The 18,047-nt window shown below is 43.4% G+C and overlaps 1 protein-coding gene across 1 annotated transcript in view; it reads left to right on the top strand.

Moving 5' to 3' along the window:
• LOC127942849 (carcinoembryonic antigen-related cell adhesion molecule 1) overlaps positions 1–17,108 on the top strand; it is a 30,219-nt gene extending 13,111 nt beyond the window's left edge. The window contains exons 2-9 of the mRNA XM_052538842.1: positions 1,924–2,247; positions 2,365–2,691; positions 2,854–3,177; positions 3,296–3,625; positions 9,111–9,224; positions 9,326–9,363; positions 16,540–16,598; positions 16,808–17,108. Coding sequence (XP_052394802.1) covers positions 1,924–2,247; positions 2,365–2,691; positions 2,854–3,177; positions 3,296–3,625; positions 9,111–9,224; positions 9,326–9,363; positions 16,540–16,575 — 1,493 coding nt within the window. The 3' untranslated portion in view covers positions 16,576–16,598; positions 16,808–17,108. The remainder of the gene's footprint in view (positions 1–1,923; positions 2,248–2,364; positions 2,692–2,853; positions 3,178–3,295; positions 3,626–9,110; positions 9,225–9,325; positions 9,364–16,539; positions 16,599–16,807) is intronic.
• Positions 17,109–18,047: the final 939 nt, after the last annotated feature.

The following is an 18,047-nucleotide window of genomic DNA, read 5'->3' as shown; positions in this document are numbered from 1 at the left end:
ATTCGCTGTCAAAGTGACGCCAAAATGAATGGGAGTCAATGGGAATGCTAAGTTCTGCTACAAGATGGCGGCACCCAGCCGACTTCAACTTCCGGTCGACTTCCTTGCCGCCTGGGTGCCGCCATTGGCTAGCGCACCCCCACCTGCTGTTAGCATTCCGTTGACTCACATTCATTAAAAGACTTACAGTTTGCTCACGTGACAAATACGTCATCAAGCTCAGTTTGAGTCTGCGCAGTCCGCTCGACCCCTAGCAAGTGTGTGCTTCTAATTGACTTCACTTGTCTCCGTTGATTCCAATGGGGTCGCTGTGTCCATTTCTTTTACTGTCTATGGTTAAAATGCCCAACTTTACAGTAGAAAAAAAATGTTTACAGCCAGGTTAAAAAAATTATTTTGGTCTATATAGTTAATTTTGCCCTTCATGACCACTGTGAGGGGAGTGTTTATTTTTTTATAACTTTTTTAAAATTATATTAAGCCTTAAAGTTCTGCATAATTAAGGGCGTGGCCACTTGACTGACAGGTGGATTGCCACTGCTGTTGAGCTAGGTGGGCATTTTCGAATGTCCGGGAGAGTCGTATGGTGACACGCTGCCAAGATGGCGACGGCCCGCTCCGCCCACTATGAGCTTCAAAAACGCTCTTCAGAAGTCTACGGGTGACATCATGGACACTATGTCCATGTTTTAATACAGTCTATGGTTTTGACAGACCTAATATGTCCAACTTCCTTCCCATATTACCATTTTATACAAATGTTATCCACATCTTAAAGGTAGTCCACATCTCTAGAGGTAGCAGGAAGGAAACCCCATTGTTTGCTAGACACTGATGTACAATTCTTATTGGATAAACCCCTACACCACCCCTTGCAATGCAACTTTGTATGGAACTTAGAAGAAGTATGTGAACAGACAAATTGGCTCCATGTTCATAATTATTTCCATGGGCCCATTCAAGGACTGAGAATAGTCGGATGGCATCGAAAGATAAGGAGCCCACATAGTGGACGATTTCCGACACACCCTCGGTTCAAAAGTTTCCACATGGGCTACACTCAAGAAAAAAAGGCTTTACTTTTCTTTTCTCTCTGTGTGTATGTAGAATGATGTGTATTTACTAGATGCCATATCAACACAATATGGAGAAAAAAAATGTGCCTTTGGATCTTAGGAAGAAATCACTGTGCATTTAACCATAGCAAAAGTAAATTTCTTGCTTAAGTTAATTTTTTCCTAAAAAAATTAATCTCCAATTTGTTATTTGGCAATTTACACAGTGTATTAATCAAACAAGACCCAATATTTGTACTAAACGTATGAAATTGAGGTGGTGAAACAAATTATGAAATTTCTTTCTTTCTATTTTCGGTGTTGATACAGAAATAGTGCCAGTGTCTGTGACAGAGGGAAATTCAGTCACTCTGAACTCTCATTAAAACAATCCAACAAGAAGAGATCAGATGGCATTTTAATGACATTCTCATCGCTGAAATCACTGGAGATCAGTGTAAGATCTGTACAGATGATCAGTGTGACGGGAGATTCAGAGACAGACTGAAGCTGGATCATCAGACTGGATCTCTGACCATCACTAACATCAGAACCACAGACTCTGGACTTTATAAACTACAGATCAGCAGCAGCGGCAGTCATCTTCAGCTCTTTAATGTTTATGTCTATTTTGAGTCAGTTATGTTACTTATCTGATCCAGTTCTCTCATGCCGTGTAGTTTGTTTGTTGTTTTTAGCAAAAAGATCCTACAGCAGCTTTTGGTGATCCACTATGTGAAATGAGATCTGTCTGTCTTACACTAATGTCACTACTCTCAACCCTTATGATCTGTAGTAAAATAACATTTTACCAGCATTTTCCTATTTTATAATTTTGTTTGGCTTATAGTTATGCTAATTTCTTCAGGATATGTTGATGCGGTGAGTGTGTCAGTGATGGAAGGAGATTCAGTCACTCTATACACTGATGTTGAAACAATCCAACAAGAAGAGATAAGATGGTATTTTAATGACATTCACATCGCTGCAATCAGTGGAGATCCCGATAAGACCTGTACAGATGTTCAGTGTGAAGCTGGTAATGAGAGATTCAGAGACAGACTGAAGCTGGATCATCAGTCTGGATCTCTGACCATCACAAACATCACAAACACAGACTCTGGACTTTATAAACTACAGATCAACAGCAGCAGCGACAGTCTTCTTCAGCTCTTCAATGTTTCTGTTTATTGTGAGTCATTATGTTCCTTATACAATCACTTTAATATTCACAGTTCTCTCATGTCGTGTAGTTTGTATGTTGTTTTCAGCAAAAAGATCCTCCAGCAGCTGTTGGTTTGTGTTTCAGATGCTCCTCAACGACAGAAAATGAAGACAGTGAAGGAGGGAGATTCTGTCACTTTAGATCCTGGTGTAGTAAAAAAAACTAATTATTTGATGAAATGGGTCTTTAATGACGTTCGCATCGCTGAAATCAATGGAGATCTCAGTTTTATCTGTACAGATGTTCAGTGTTTATATGCGGATGTCAGATTCAAAGGCAGACTGAAACTGAATCATATGACTGGATCTCTGACCATCACAAACACCAGAACCACCGACTCTGGACTTTATTATCTGCTGATAACCACCATCCGATTCAACATCATAAAGAGCTTTATTGTTAATGTCACTGGTGAGTGTTATTTAGTGACGATACAAAATATATTAATCTTTGATCTCGTAGGTGTCTGATTAGCTATGTGTAGTCTCTTTATGATCTATAAGAAAGGACATTTTCAAAGCATTTTCCTATTTTATAATTTTGTTTTGCTCATAGTTATGTTCATTTCTTCAGGTTATGTTGATGCAGTGAGTGTGTCAGTGATGGAAGGAGATTCAGTCACTCTATACACTGATGTTGAAACAATCAAACAAGAAGAGATCAGATGGTATTTTAATGACATTCGCATTGCTCAAATCACAGAAGATCTCAGTTTTATCTGTACGGATGTTCAGTGTAAATATAGTGATGAGAGATTCAGAGACAGACTGAAGCTGGATCATCAGACTGGATCTCTGACCATCAGGAACATCACAAACACAGACTCTGGACTTTATCATAAACAAGTCATCAGCGTCAGCAACATCAATGACGGCATCTTCAGTGTTACCGTCTATGGTGAGCCATTGCTTAATATACTGTAGCGAGTCTTGTATTTTTAAATCCAATCATTGTTCGATGATTGTTGAGTGATTCAAATTCCAAAGAAGTTGATAAAAGTTGGTTTTTGTTACAGATGTTCCTGCTGCTGAACGAGATGAAATTAAGAGAAAGTCAATAAAGGAGGGAGAATCTGTCACTTTAGATCCTGGTGAAACTAAAAGCCCAAATGATGTGATGACGTGGTACTTTAATGACATTCTCATCGCTGAAATCCCTGGAGATCAGAGTAAGATCTGTACAGATGATCAGTGTGATGAGAGATTCAGAGACAGACTGAAGCTGGATCATCAGACTGGATCTCTGACCATCACTAACATCACAAACACAGACTCTGGAATTTATCATTTACAGATCAACAGCAGCAGAATCAGCATCATAAAGAGCTTCAGTGTCACTGTCCCTAGTGAGTATCATTTGGCCATTTATTTCCTTTCCCACTGAGCAGTTTTAGAAAACAGTTTAAAATGTTTTAATCAAGATAGTAAATGCTTTCACTGTAGTCTGTTTGACAAAGTTGACTTGGACCCTCCACTCTTGAAATAGTTTAAACTAAACCCTGTGAAAACACATTCTTGGGTTGTCTTGATTCACGTTTCGCACTGCTCTTAATTTGCCTTGGCTTAATGACCTTATTTGCATATTTGCAGTGTCAATGATTGGAAGAATGTGATATGGCCTATGATTGCAAACGACTTTTCAAGTTCTTTTCCAGACTTTAAAAATAAGTACAAAAGGTCTCTTATTCACCTCAATAGACATGTTTTCTGTCACCATTTAACATTTTCCCCCTCAAATGCTGAAATGACAATTATTCGGTGCTGAGCTTACTGTGCTCTGACGCTGTTTTAGCTTCTGATGACCAAATAGAAAAAGAGAAAACATCAGACAAAATTGGTGTCTAAACCGGAAGCAATCGACACAACGCTACTAAAGACAATAGAACTAATCTCAATCAATGATTCTGTAAACAATGTATTTTTGCATTGCGCAGTGCAGCTCGATGTTAAATATCAGATAGTAAACTGATGTAACATTCTATTTCTGATGTATTGATGTGGTTGTAATGATGCAAGCACTCGCACAACTTCTGACATGAATGCTGCGTTAAAATCCTCCTTGGGCATTCGCACTTACTAGTTGACAAATTATAATTGTGACATTGTGTTCAAGTCACTTTGGTCGGAACAAGAGGGCGGAGTACCTTCTTTTAATAACTCAAAAGAAGATACAACAGGGTTTATTAACTTATATTGCTTATAGAAAATTAACAGCAAAGAATTTGCATCAGGTGAGTTCTGCATTTTTTTAAAATATTTGGTAAATCTAAAGATTCCCTGTCAAGGGAACTTCGAACTGCGTCCTCTGAAGGGACACTATGGGGAACACCTCGTCGTGACCCGTGTCTGAAGCATACTTTGAAAAACGCCAATGTGTTGGCCGGTGACAGCCTCTGACATCGCTACCGGCGCGACTATAAATACGCGCCCATAGGACCCGTCACTTATCTTCTTTGTCTTCATTGACTGTTTTGTTTGAAGCATGCATCTGAGAAACGACCAGAATGGTAAGAGCGATCTATTATCGTTATCATGGAATCCACTAGCAAGGCGTTTAAGCACAGTCTTTGCGTCTCTTGTTTGGGCGAAGAGCACGCGCGCAATGTCCTTGAGGGGGCAATCTGTGCGCACTGCGAGCGTTTTTCTGTGGAAAAGCTCCGCTCTCGTTTGTCATCTGGATCTCGCGGCTCAGGACCCGCCGTTGCCGAGGCACGGAGGAGAATGAGCTCGTGGGGATCACAGGTGGATCTCGCTGAGGAGTTTAGAGAGGGACTTTTCCTCTCACACTCTCCGGCGGCAAACGAGAGCGAACTTCGAGAGGAAGATGCGTTGTCATTAACCCTTTCTGACACTGAAGTTAGTGCTCTGCTGGGTTCTACCCAGAAAGAGCAGGAGATATTTGAGAGTGGTCAAGAAGCTGAGGCTGAGCCACTCATTTCTCCTGCTCTGCGTATGGAGAGCTGTTAGAGGTTATGGATCGTGCCGCGGCAAAATAATAAAAAAAAATAAAAAAATAAAATAAAATAAAAATAAAAATAAATAAAGTTGCCATGGAAGTGTGCCAGAAAGGTAACATCGCGAGGTAGCCTCGATGAGTGTTATTTTTCTGACCATAGCCCGCCAGCCCAGGTGAGCCTCCCATTCTTGCCTGACTTACATGCAGAAGTTGAAAAGGAATGGAAGAGGCCGTTTTTCTCTCGCATCCATCGGTTTCAGCATACGAGTTATGCTGATATCGATGGCATGCACGAGGACGGCTATGAGAGGATGCCCCCTGTAGAAGAGATGCTGGCTTGCTATCTCTCAGGGGGGGAACATCCTCTCTAAAATCTCCCTCTTTGCCATCTAAGCCCTTCCAGGATACATCCCGCTTAAATGGTAAATCATACGCAGCAGCAGAGCCCGAACAACAAAGGGGTCCTGGCCCATCTCGATCTGAGGATCGAAGATGGGCGCAGAAGGCTAGTGTCGCGGCTCACGCTCCTCCCCCACCTGAGGGCAGGGGCAAGAGGAATCGCGGGTCACGAAGAGGTAAGCAGGGTCTGAGGGATGTGATTCAGACGGGGCAGTGTTCTCGTCCGGATCAGAGCGATACCTAGGAGTTCGTCCTTTCCTTTTGGATGTTTTTAAATTCTGTTTCATTTCTCCCCTGCCTAATTCCCCTGTAGCCACCAGCGCTCCACCTGATCATGGTTAGGTGGAAAGTTTCTCACATAACAGTCTCCTGTCCTGGACCTGTTATGTTTTTGGTTGGTCCTATTTTCATAGAGACCACCTTACTGACGGTCCGGACCAAAAGGGGGCGCCCCGTAAAGCGGGACTCCAGTACAGGAGGGTGGGTGAGTATGTAACCCTTTCTGCTTATGGGTGTTATGTTGCTGGTGGTTATGCCTTCTAACAGACTCTGTGAGTTTCCTTTACAGTGCTCAGTTCCAGCCTTGTGCTCTGGCCACGATCACACACTTTCGGCAGGCGGCTGTGCCGCGTGGGTCCGCCCCCCCAGGGCGCGACACCCACCGCGGAGCGAGTTCCACGTGCGGGAAGCAAGCGCTCTGCGGTTGCTCGTCCCACACCCCTCCCGAGGAGCCTGGCTGATCGTCAGAACTGGCACAGCACTGCAGGGAATTTCATGGATATCCGGCCAGGTCACCCTGAGGGGCCGCCTGGCCGCTTGGCGCATCCGGGGAGGTGGTAGTTACGGAGTCCTTCTGTATGTACTGCCTCAGGTGATGCTGCCCTCGCTTGAGGTTTGGAGCTCGCCTCTCCCGTGCGATCCAGCACCTCTGCGATGCTTAGGAACCTTTCTGTACACACGCTAAGCCTGTGTACTGTCTCAAAACCACATGGTGGTCAGTGTGCACGTGAACACTTTGCGCACTGTCTCAAATCCTCGTAAGTGGTAAGTGTGCATGCAAGGCACTGCGCACTTTCTAAAATCCTGTACGGTAAGGGTTACACGCTCCGCTTCGTTCCCTTTCTTAAGATGATTTGCCCCGAGGTTTCTTGGGCTTCATTCAACCAGTGTGTATTTGTTATACACCCCAAGCATCACTTCCATCAACATGAGGGGCTGTGTGGACTCCCGCATATTGTGATTTTTTCAGATAGTAGGCTTCACCAGGCCTCTCTGATGGATGAGCTCCCACATACTGTGGTTGCCAGGTAGTAGGCCTCACCAGGCCTCCCTGGAGATTTAGCTCCCACATACTGTGCGTTTCCACTAAATAGCATATTGTGGTTTTCAGATAGTAGGCTTCACCAGGTCTCTCTGAAGGCGAGCTCCCACATACTGTGGTTGTCAGGTAGTAGGCCTCACCAGGCCTTCCTGGAGATTTAGCTCCCACATGCTGTGCGTGTCCACTAAAAAACAAGCTCCCACGGTTTGTGGTTGTCAGGTAGTAGGCCTCACCAGGCCTCCCTGGAGTCGAGTTCCATATTACCTTCCACTGAGGTGGTTATCTGGTAACAGGTAGTAGGCCTCTCTAGGCCTCTCTGTAGGTGAACTCCCACATATTGTGGTTATCAGATAGTAGGCTTCACAGGTCTCTCTGAAGGTGAGCTCCCACATACAGTGGTTGTCAGGTAACTTTTCTGTACACACGCTAAGCCTGTGTACTCTCTCAAAACCACATGGTGGTCAGTGTGCACGTGAACACTTTGCGCACTGTCTCGAATCCACGTAAGTGGTAAGTGTGCACGCAAGGCTCTGCGCACTTTCTAAAATCCTGCGCTCCGCTTTGTTCCCTTTCTCAAGATGATTAGCCCCGGGGTTCCTTGGGCATCATCCAACCAGTGTGTTTTTTTTATACACCTCAAGCACCGCCCCTCAACATGGGGGGCTGTGTGGGCAATTCTCGCGGTAGTTTAGCAGTGCTCCCCTTTTCTAAAAGGGTCGCCTATGAGCATGCTGCTCGGAGCTCGGAGTCCTCCTCTCATGGGAGACTGAATTCTCGTTTTTTCATCAGAGCGCTCCAGTACTACATACTGTTTTGAGACGCACTGTGAGAGCAGACATCCTGCTGAGGCAGGGGCTGAGGCTCGGGGAATGGCACCTTCGCACCAAGGTGTTGAAGTAGAGTTAGAGAGGTTGGCCAGACCTGGGTGGATCGGTTTTGCGGCTCAAGAGAGCGTCGCACTATCCCCTCTGGCTTCCTCTGACTCATCCAGCTCCATTGGGGCTGGACGCCATGGTACATGCGTGGCCGAGGCTTCATCTGTACGTTCCGTCCTCCAATTGCTCTGCTCCCGGGCCATTCCATCTACGAGCTGCTCTATCAGAGTGCCACGAGAGCCCCTCCTTTGTGACATGCAAGACTTGGTAATAAACAGTGCTAAGTTCTTAGCCATATCCCTCTAAAAGGAATCTTTCGTGATTCCAAGCCTTCAGCTCTACCCCGGGCCGAGGCCCTTCAGGTAAGTTGGGTATGTAGCTTAGGCCTTTGGCCATAAGGGATAATGCCATGGACAGCCGTCGAACCGTCCCAGTGGTGACTCCCGGTGAAATGGTAGAGTTGGTACTTAGTGTTTGCCATGATTCTGGCCTGCACTCCCCTCAGCATGGCGGCGTGGGTATACTGTTCCCCATAGTGTCCCTTCAGAGGACGCAGTTCGAAGTTCCCTTGACAGGGAACGTCTCAGGTTACGAATGTAACCATGGTTCCCTGAGAGGGAACGAGACACTGCGTCCTCTAGCTCCCTGCCATGCTTCGGATGCAAGCTTCACGAAGAAGATAAGTGACGGGTCCTACGGGCACGTATTTATAGTTGCGCCGGTAGCGACGTCAGAGGCTGTCGCCGGCCAACACATTGGCGTTTTTCAAAGTATGCTTCAGACACGGGTCACAACGAGGTGTTCCCCATAGTGTCCCTTCAGAGGACGCAGTGTCTCGTTCCCTCTCAGGGAACCATGGTTACATTCGTAACCTGAGACGTTTTTCACCTGTAGGTTCAAAAATGATTTAATAATTTGATTAATGATTTAATAAGTTAATTAACTAGCTGCATAACAAGAATGTAACCAATTTTTTTTAAACAACTAAAATATTGATTTCAACACAAATTTACCATCAACAACAGATGCTGCATCCATCGATTCTGCCATGTTTCTCATTGACATGCTCCCTACTCAGAAAGTTTCCCACTCGTATTTACGACTTTGTGGTGGCATTCATGTGCATTTAACTCGTAAATACGATGTATCTGGCATGACTTGAACACACCAGAAGGTCGGTTGGATTTTCATGCATTTGACATGACAATGGTTTGGTGAAGACACAGTGTTAAAATTGATTACTGACTCAAAAAATAATAATTACTGTCTGTCGGTTTCAGATTCAGGTCTGTCTTCAGCGGCTGTAGCAGGAATAGTAGTCCTATGTGTTGGTGTAGCTGCAGTTGTTGCTGCTGGTGTGATTTACTATCGCAAACGTCAAGCAGGACAACATAGTGAGTATGACATACAGATGGTTTTAACATGATTAAAAATGTGAAAATATTTGATTTACCAAAGTAATTTATGAGTTTAATTGACTTTTTGTTGTTTACAGACAATGTTACAGACATGGTGATGCAGTTCAGTAGTCAGGTAAGATACTACACTGTAAAACTCGACAAGATAGATAAACCGTATGAGGAAAATGAACCCAAATGAAAGTTTGTCATTAATCATTTACCCCCATGTCGTTCCAAACCTTTAAAACCTAGAACACTTTTTGTAAGCAAAGAAAACGTTCCCGGTTACTTGACTGTAACCTTGTTCCCTGAGAAAGAGGAAGGAGATGCTGCACTGCTCAGCGCATTGGGAAATGTCTTATTCATGACCAGCTGTGAATAATGTTTGTAACACGTCGATAGAATTGACCCGGTGGTAATATAGCGTCGGTTGATGTCATCATCGGGGCACGCGCCCGCAACACGGGGCTATAAATAGATATGCCACAGGTGCATCAACAGGAATTTTTGTCTGAAGAGCAGTCCTGGGACATATTCAGTACGGCAATGCAGCACAGCATCTCGTTCCACTTTCTTAGGGAACAAGGTTAGAGTTAAGTAACCGGGAACATTCCCTTTTGAAAGCTTCAGTTGATGCTGCACTGCTCAGCGCATTGGGAACGAGAATACCCATGCCACCGTGCTTGAAAAATGTCTGGACCCCTAAGGTTGTGCAGGTGTACTATCAAACCACAAGAAAGCCTCAGACATTAGCTTGTGATGTTGACTCAAGGACATGATAGCCCAGAGTAGCATGGACATCCAAACTGTAAAATCTTATGAATGTGTGCGGCCAGGACCAACCTGCCGCATCACAAAGAGTCAGAAGTCTTATCATACGCTGATTCTAACGTTTCAAAGGGGGTTTCAACCAGACCCTCGAGATGTCTGGTGGAGGAAGCCCTAGAACTAAGAATTGTATTAATAACATCCGGCGAAAGCCCTGTGTTCTTCAGGGACCAAACATGAAGATTCCACAGGTGGGGCCTGGGATGGAATATCTTGCCCAATGCCTGAGACAGACGGTCCCTCCTCTCTGGAATCGCCCAAGACGAGCCATCGAGGAGAGATATTATCCCTGAGAACCATACTCTGTTCGGCCAACGTGGTACTATCAGCAAGAGGCAAGACTTTTGTTGGTGAACTCTGGCTAGGACTCCCAGGAGCAGGGAGACTGGAGGAAAAACATACAGGCACATTTTGGGCCATGTGTGCGCCATTGCATCCAGACCCAGGTGGGGGGGTTGGGTGACTTCAGAGAGAAGTAGAGGATATAGCATGGTCTAATGGAGGGTGAAGAGATCCACCTCTACTTCGTAATTTTTTTTTCCAATTCTGTTTCACCCATACTACGACATGACAGCCCCTCAAATGATGGAGGAACTATTTCACAGCAAGGAATACGGCCATCAGCTCGAGGCAATTGATGTGGCAATTGATGTGCCAATTGAGCTGATGACCCCCCCCCCCCATTCCCCTTGAGCTGGGTGATCATCCAAGACCGCTCCCCAGCCCATCAGGGAGGCATCTGCTCGAAGACCCAAGATTGAGCGCACTCCCCCACCCTTTTTGGGAACCAGGAAGTATCTGCTATAATAGCCTGACTCTTTCCTTGGATGAGGAACATGTTCTATGGCCTCTTTGCCCAGAAGAGTCTGTAGCTCTAGACAGTACCTGGATCAGCTCCGGTTTCACGGAAGTGGAGACCACGCCGTTGAAACGTGGAGGTTGACGAATAAATTGGATCCTGTATTACATACGTACTGTGCTCAATACCCCCGCAGAAATGCCCGCCAGATGTTCCACACTGCCAGACTCTCTGAGAGTGGTAAAAATTTTAACACTTCCTTTTAAGGGGATGTTATATGTTACAGGAAACACTGGAACATCTAACATCTTAATGGAAAACCACCACTCCCTGATGCACAAGAAATGGCAGGGATGGAGGGGTTTTGTGAGGGTAACGGGGAAGGGGCGAACGCTCCCTTGTGCGTCTAGAGACACTCGCTCTGTGCCCTGAAGCGGTGTAATGACAGGGGACGACCCCTCCCCATGAGACAAATTCATGTCTCGGTGAAGCTCAGCAACCGCTTCCTTGTGTGCCCAGAGCCACTAGCTCAGTACCCTGAAGCGTGTGACAAACTGTGCTAGCTGCTCTAGAGACCTCCGTAGAGAGGTAGCCAGCCTCTTAGCACTGCTAGTTTTCAGGGGGTAACTGAGAGAATCGCTCGCCGGAGATTGCTGTGCCCCGAAACACTGACAGGGTTTGCAGAACGATCTCCTGTTTTTATCTAATACCTTGGTGGAAACCACCTCCCCCCGAATCACACAAAGTGGCGGGGATGGAGGAGTTTTGTGAGGGTAACGGGGCGGGACGGGGTGGGGCGAAAAGCTCTCCAGTGCACACCATCCCGTGAGGGACTACCCCCACCAGCAAGGGCGCCAGAGAGTCAGGACTTCCTCCTTCTTATCAAGGACAGTCCTGATGTCTGGCCTGGGAGGTTGCTGAGCATGGCGAACCTGTCCCCAGTCCCTAAAAGGGGGAGCATGGTTCACCACGCTCTTCTTCTTAACCTCCCTGCCTTTTGAAGGACCGCAGTGAGGCTGGGTGGCTGATGGCCCCTCCCTTTGAGTGCAGAGAGGAAGGAACTGAACGAACATTTCTTCATGTTTCTTCACCTCCCTAAACCTTTTGACAACTGTATTAACCAAATTGCCAAACAGGCATGATGAAGAAATAGGAGAGTCTAAAAGAAACAAATGTTCCCTCTCTTTAATGCCTGTCAAATTAAGCCACAGATGGCTCTCCGTGCTGACTAAAGCTGACATCGATCATCAGCTCAGCGAACGCTTCCTCGTCGATTGTACCGCTCACACTCAAGTCCTTCAACAGGTCAGCCTGGTAAGCCTGTAACACAGCCATAGTGTGCAGTGCAGCACCTACACCTGCAGCTTGGTAAGCTTTACCCAATAGCAATAATGTTATTTTACAAGGCTTAGTGGGAGAGTAGGTTGTGTAAGCGAGGATGCAGACTCGGGCGAGAGATTGCTCGCAAGCGTCTCTTCAACCCGTGGCATCTCCGAATACCCCCGTAACTTTGAATCCACGACAGTTAAAAAAGTCAAAGTCGAGGGCACAAAGATGCGGGAAGTATACCGTTTGCTCCATGACTTCGATAGCTCATCATGGAGGTCCTCGAAAAAGGGGAGAGACTGATGTTGTGGTCGCTCTCTCCTACCACCCGACAGAAACCTATCCTCCAGCTTACTACGTTTGGGGGTCTCTTGTTCGCATGGCCAGTCAAAGCTGCAAACTGACCACCGCGCGAGTAACCACCTCAAGCAGTTCCTTAACCGATTTCCTCTCGCGAGAGGAATGCTCAGAGGTGGGCTGCTCATGGTCTGAAGACCCAAGAGATATATCATCCTCCTCGTGACCCGAAGAAGCACCAGAGCGCACTTCGAGATCACGAGAGAGGATGCGCGGATCCGGTGACCCCGCAAGCTAAAGGGACAAATCCACATGAGAGCCCTCCGATGAAAGGGTGGGTGCAGTCTGAAAATAGTTCAGACATGGACGAAGCATCTTCACTGAGAGCAGTACGCAATGCTCGCATTCGCCCGTCTCTAAATGCCAGAACGGCGTGCTCTTCCCCCACAAAACAGTAAACGTGTATCCAGCTCATACATAGGACGAGAGCATGGAGGAACACAACACTTACATTTCGTTGACTCATCCTACGAAGATCTGTAGCCGACGAGAAGAATTTTCCTGACGCACACATGCACAGAATGATCTGCAGACAAAAGACCTGTTGATGCACCTGTGCCTTATCTTTTTATTAGGGATGCACCGAATCCAGAATTAAACTAAACTGTTCAGGAATCTTGAGCGGCTGGGACGATTTATACCGTATTTTTCGGTGAGCCTTTGATTCCTCTTAGAAAGGAACCTCTTCAGTGGTGAAAGACAAACCAGCAGCGATTTCCACTGCTGGCAAAAATGGCAAAAATCTACCTCTGTGCCCAGTGAACGACTTTCCAGTACTGCTGGGGACATTAATTCCCACACTCGCAACCAGCTTTCACCTGTTAATGCAGTGTGTCTTGTTTCTTATTTTTTTTAAATTAAACTCTCATTTCATGTGAAAGATTAGAGGTTTTACGTTAATTTAATTATGATGCAGGAGATGTGTGTGATCTTCCGTAATATTTTCCGTATTATTTGGCTACTGTTCTAACCGTAGCCTATCCTACTGTTATAAACGAAAACTAAACAGCCTACTATCCATGTTTATTGAGTTAATGTTCAATTACATTCATTTCTGTTGTCACCAAACATTTTTGGTTGTTTACTTGGGTTAGCATAAGCTTGTTTTTTTTTTTCTTTTTTCTTTTTTACAGTTAAAATAAAATAAAATGAAAAGTACATTGCTGTGGATGTTGTTTACTTCATTAATGTGTTTTACTGTGTTAATGGAATAGGGATGCGAGTGGGATTCGGTTTCAGATTCGGCCGAATCTTAAACAGTGGATTCGGTATTTGGCCGAACCCCAAAAATCTGGATTCGGTGCATCCCTACTTTTTATAGCCCCATGTTGCAGGCGCGCGCCCCGATGATGTCATCAATTGAGGCTATATTACCACCGGGTCAATTCTATCGACGTGTTACACACATTATTCACAGCTGATCATGAATAAGATGTTTCCCAATGTGCTGAGCAGTGCAGCATCGAGATGTTTATCAGCAGGAATAAGCTGAATGTTTTAGAGCTTGAATTTAATTTGTATAGAAGGTTCACCCAAACATTAATATTCTGTCATTAATTACTCACCCCATGTCGTTCCAAACCCGTAAGACCGTCGTTCATCTTCAGAAGAGGAATTAAGATACTTTCAATGAATTCTGTGAGCTCTCTGACACTCCCTAGACAGTAAGGCAACTGTTATGTTACCAGGTCTAGAAACGTTGTGAGGAACACTCCATGAGAATTAGATTTTTATGAAGCTATGAGAATATTTTTTTTGTGCAAAGAAAGCAAAAAGGTTAACTTTAATTAACAATTCTTCTCCTTCCCGTCACCCTAGACTGCCATTATAGAGTATAACAATGCATGCAAGTGTGTTCCTCTGCATGTAAACAAGGCTCAGCGCATGTGTGTTCTACATCAGCTCGCATACGCTGATTACATGCAGAGGTACTCTTGATAATGGTAGAGGGTGTGATTTGGAGAATAAGAATGGTTGACTAAAGTTGTAATTTTTGTTTCTTTTGTGTACAAAAAGAATTCTCGTAACTTTGTTCAATTTAGATTGAACCACTGGTGTCACAGACAAATGTTACAATGTCCTTACTATGTTTCTGGGTCTGGGAACATTTCAGTTGTGCTGCTGTCTATGGAGGGTCAGAGAGCTCTTAGATTTCTTTAAAAATATCTTAATTTGTGATGTGAAGATGAATGAAGGGTTACGGGCTCAGAAAAACATGAGGGTAAGTAATTAATGACAGTTTCCATGACAGATGTTTTTTAAAACTCTCATCATTTTGTCAATCCATCGAAAGTCCAGCCAATCAATATTAAGTTTAAACACAAGTTCATCCATAAAGTGGTTTTGTTTAAGTCTTCTAAAGAAGACACAAACCTCATGTAACGCAGTGACAGAGACGTGAGATGAGTAGATCCATATGAAAGATTTTATTGGACATAACAGGCATGGGTCAAACACTGGAAAACAGGTATATAGGGGGCAAGACATAAGAATAATCCTAGGGCAAGTATCCAGATGGCTAAGCAAGAGGGGTAATTCAGTATCCATATATAACTTTGAAAACTAGAAACTAAGATAAGACTATGGAAATTTAGAATCAAAAACAAGACTGAGAGAACGAACTCGGAAAGGCTTATGTATCGCAGCTATCATTAGAAAAGGGATGTACACAGAACAATACTCGGCAGTATAAGAGAGGAAGTCTAATGCTTATAAAGTGTGTCTGATCTGATTGATTGTAGCTGTGTGTGTGTGTGTGTAATTGGTCTCTGGTGTATGGTGTGATTATTGAAATGGCGGCTGGGAAATGTAGTCCAGGGTATACTGTGTGGTGTGAGAGTCTGTGTGGTTGATGATGATCTCTGATGGTGAATTAACGAAAGTTCATAGACTGGATTTGTGACACATTAACTGAGAAGCTTGAACCAAGGTTGTTTTACTATGTGTCTATACTAAAAACTTTTTGAAGCTTGAAAATAAAGACTGCTTCGACTTCCAATGGATAGCCAAAAACGATGAAGGAATATCAAAAATATATACTTTTGTTTGAAGATGAATCAAATTCATTCAAAATGGGTTTGGAACAATATGTGGGTGAGTAAACCATGACATAATTTACATTTTTTAGTGGACTATCCATTCAAGACAACTCAAATGTTCAACTATTCAGTCATTTCTGCTGATCTCAGCTAAAAGTTGAAATGATACCAAGTGAATATAAAGATGCTTAAAATATGCTGAGAATTTCTAGAAGGACGTGCATTCTTGATAAATATGCAGTTATATTACGGGCTGTTGGCATGAATTGCACTCGTGTTGGAGCGCACTTGGAGCAAGTGAAAACCACGCTCTGACTTTTAAAATATCCTCTCGTTGCTCCAGTTAAAATCACACTGCTCTGCTCACATTACTCTGATTGTGAGTAACTGTTGCTGTCGCCTGTTGCCGGCCACTGCTTTAAGCATTTTAAATGAAATTTTATTAATAAGATTCGGGAGGAGCGCATCAGATACTTAGCCTAATCAACACAGGTGGACCATAATCAAGTAATCAATCCCATAGTATAAATATCGCTGACTTACCTCTATCCATTGACGGTTTATCAGCATCCCTCCTCCACCCCATCTCCTCACTTCGAGTTCATTTTATAAATAGACGGGGAAGGGGGGGTACTCTAGGTTCGGGCCCTTCCCGAACTCGGAGCCCTTCCCCGGACAGCACGCCAAATACACATACCATACCTCAGTTAATTATATGTAAGCGTGAACTAGTGAAATGTGCAGGCTGTTTAGGAAAGATTCATACAGATTAGCAAATTCAAAATAAGAAGTCACAATAAATAATTCTTTTATTACTATTTGTCAGCTATACTTTATAGAAATATTCTAATTCTTTTGGAATTGTTCATTTTAATCAATGTTCAAGCATTTTTGTGTTTGTGCAGCTCAAACATCAATCCTGTTCATTTGTTTTAATTTCTGTGAATCTGTTTCCTTGAAGATGGAAAAAGACCCCAATGATGACTCCTGCCAATGAATCTGACTGAACCTGAGCTGCACGTAAGACATCACAGAAACTTTATTATGTTGATACTTGGATTGGGAAACCAATAGTGTCACAACACCAAGATTTCAGTCTTCAGTACTGATACCAGTGATACAAAATTCAGCTAATTAAAATTCAAACTAATTTGCTATAATTCAGTTCATTATTATAAAAAAAAAATTGCCTGATTTCTTTTTCTTTTTTTTTTTTTTAAATTGTGAAGGAGGTAAATTAAATGTTGGCTTTGGTGATCACATCACTCAAGGGCTACAAGTGGAAGAAATCAGAAAAACCATAAAGCAAGCAAAAGTGAAGAAGTGTCGCCGAACAAAGAAGAAAACTGGAACATCAGCACCATATGGACTTCAAATTGAGAACTGTAATAAAATTGATGCGGAAACAGGAAACATTGAATAAAAGAATAATGAAACTGATAAAAGAGATGTCTGACTATAACAGGATCAGTCTGGAGCTTCAATCATTAACAGCTTACTTGAATCATTACAAATGATCAGAAAAAGAAGATAAGAGTTTCAAATGTATGTTTTTGTTTACACTTAGTATACCTCCATAGCTATAAGTTGTTATGTGCTATACTGTGCAGAAGATGGAAAAAGGAAGGTGATGCATTTTTCAACAAGGTTGCAAAATGGAACATCTAACTAGCTGTGCTGTTTTGCTATATTAACATGGGGCCTGTGGCCTGTGTGGTTAACACAGGGCAGCCCAATAGCTATGCTTGCAAGATGCTATAGATGATTTTTGTACCAGAGATGTGTGGTTGACCACACCTGCAATTATTATTATTATACTGCTGTTGGGATTGAGGAAGGTACATTAGACAATATAAGGATTTACCTAGACTAAAAAACACAACAAACTAATTGATTAAAATGTGAGAAAAGTTCAAGTAGTTTTAAAAGCATAATGTTTAAAGGTTTGAAGGCCATACAGTCTATCAGAAAAAGAACAAAAACAGACAGAATCAAACAACATGTTGGTTTCTTGTTAAGAAACAGAGAAAAATATTAATTCCAATAGTACAAAGAGTGCCTGAGTTTTCTTTCAGTTTGTCAAGTTTTTTAAAGGTGCTAAAGTTATCTTTAGAATTTTCGTATTAGCAACTTTACAGTTCTACAGTTCAGATAGAATTGTAAAGTTGCTAATACGAAAATTCTAAAGATAACTTTAGCACCTTTAAAAAACTTGACAAACAGGAAGATCCCCGATGAAAACGCCAGCATGCTGTTGTTCCCAAGATTCACTGTACTTTAATTAAAATAGCTGTTTTCAGCAAAAATCCTGTTATATTAAAGTTAAGCTTTGTGCTTTTGTCTGTTTGTGGTGTCATAAATTTATTGTTAAAGGTTCAAATCCTGCCAAGGTTGATCCATGACATTTCACCATTGTGTCCTTGATCAAAGTCTTAATATCAGGATTTGAACCTGCAACAACTGTCACTG

The sequence above is a fragment of the Carassius gibelio genome, chromosome A22, assembly GCF_023724105.1.
Source record: "Carassius gibelio isolate Cgi1373 ecotype wild population from Czech Republic chromosome A22, carGib1.2-hapl.c, whole genome shotgun sequence".
Lineage (NCBI taxonomy): Eukaryota > Metazoa > Chordata > Actinopteri > Cypriniformes > Cyprinidae > Carassius > Carassius gibelio.
Note: the sequence above shows the minus strand (reverse complement) of the source record. Positions and strands in the feature narration are given on the sequence as shown.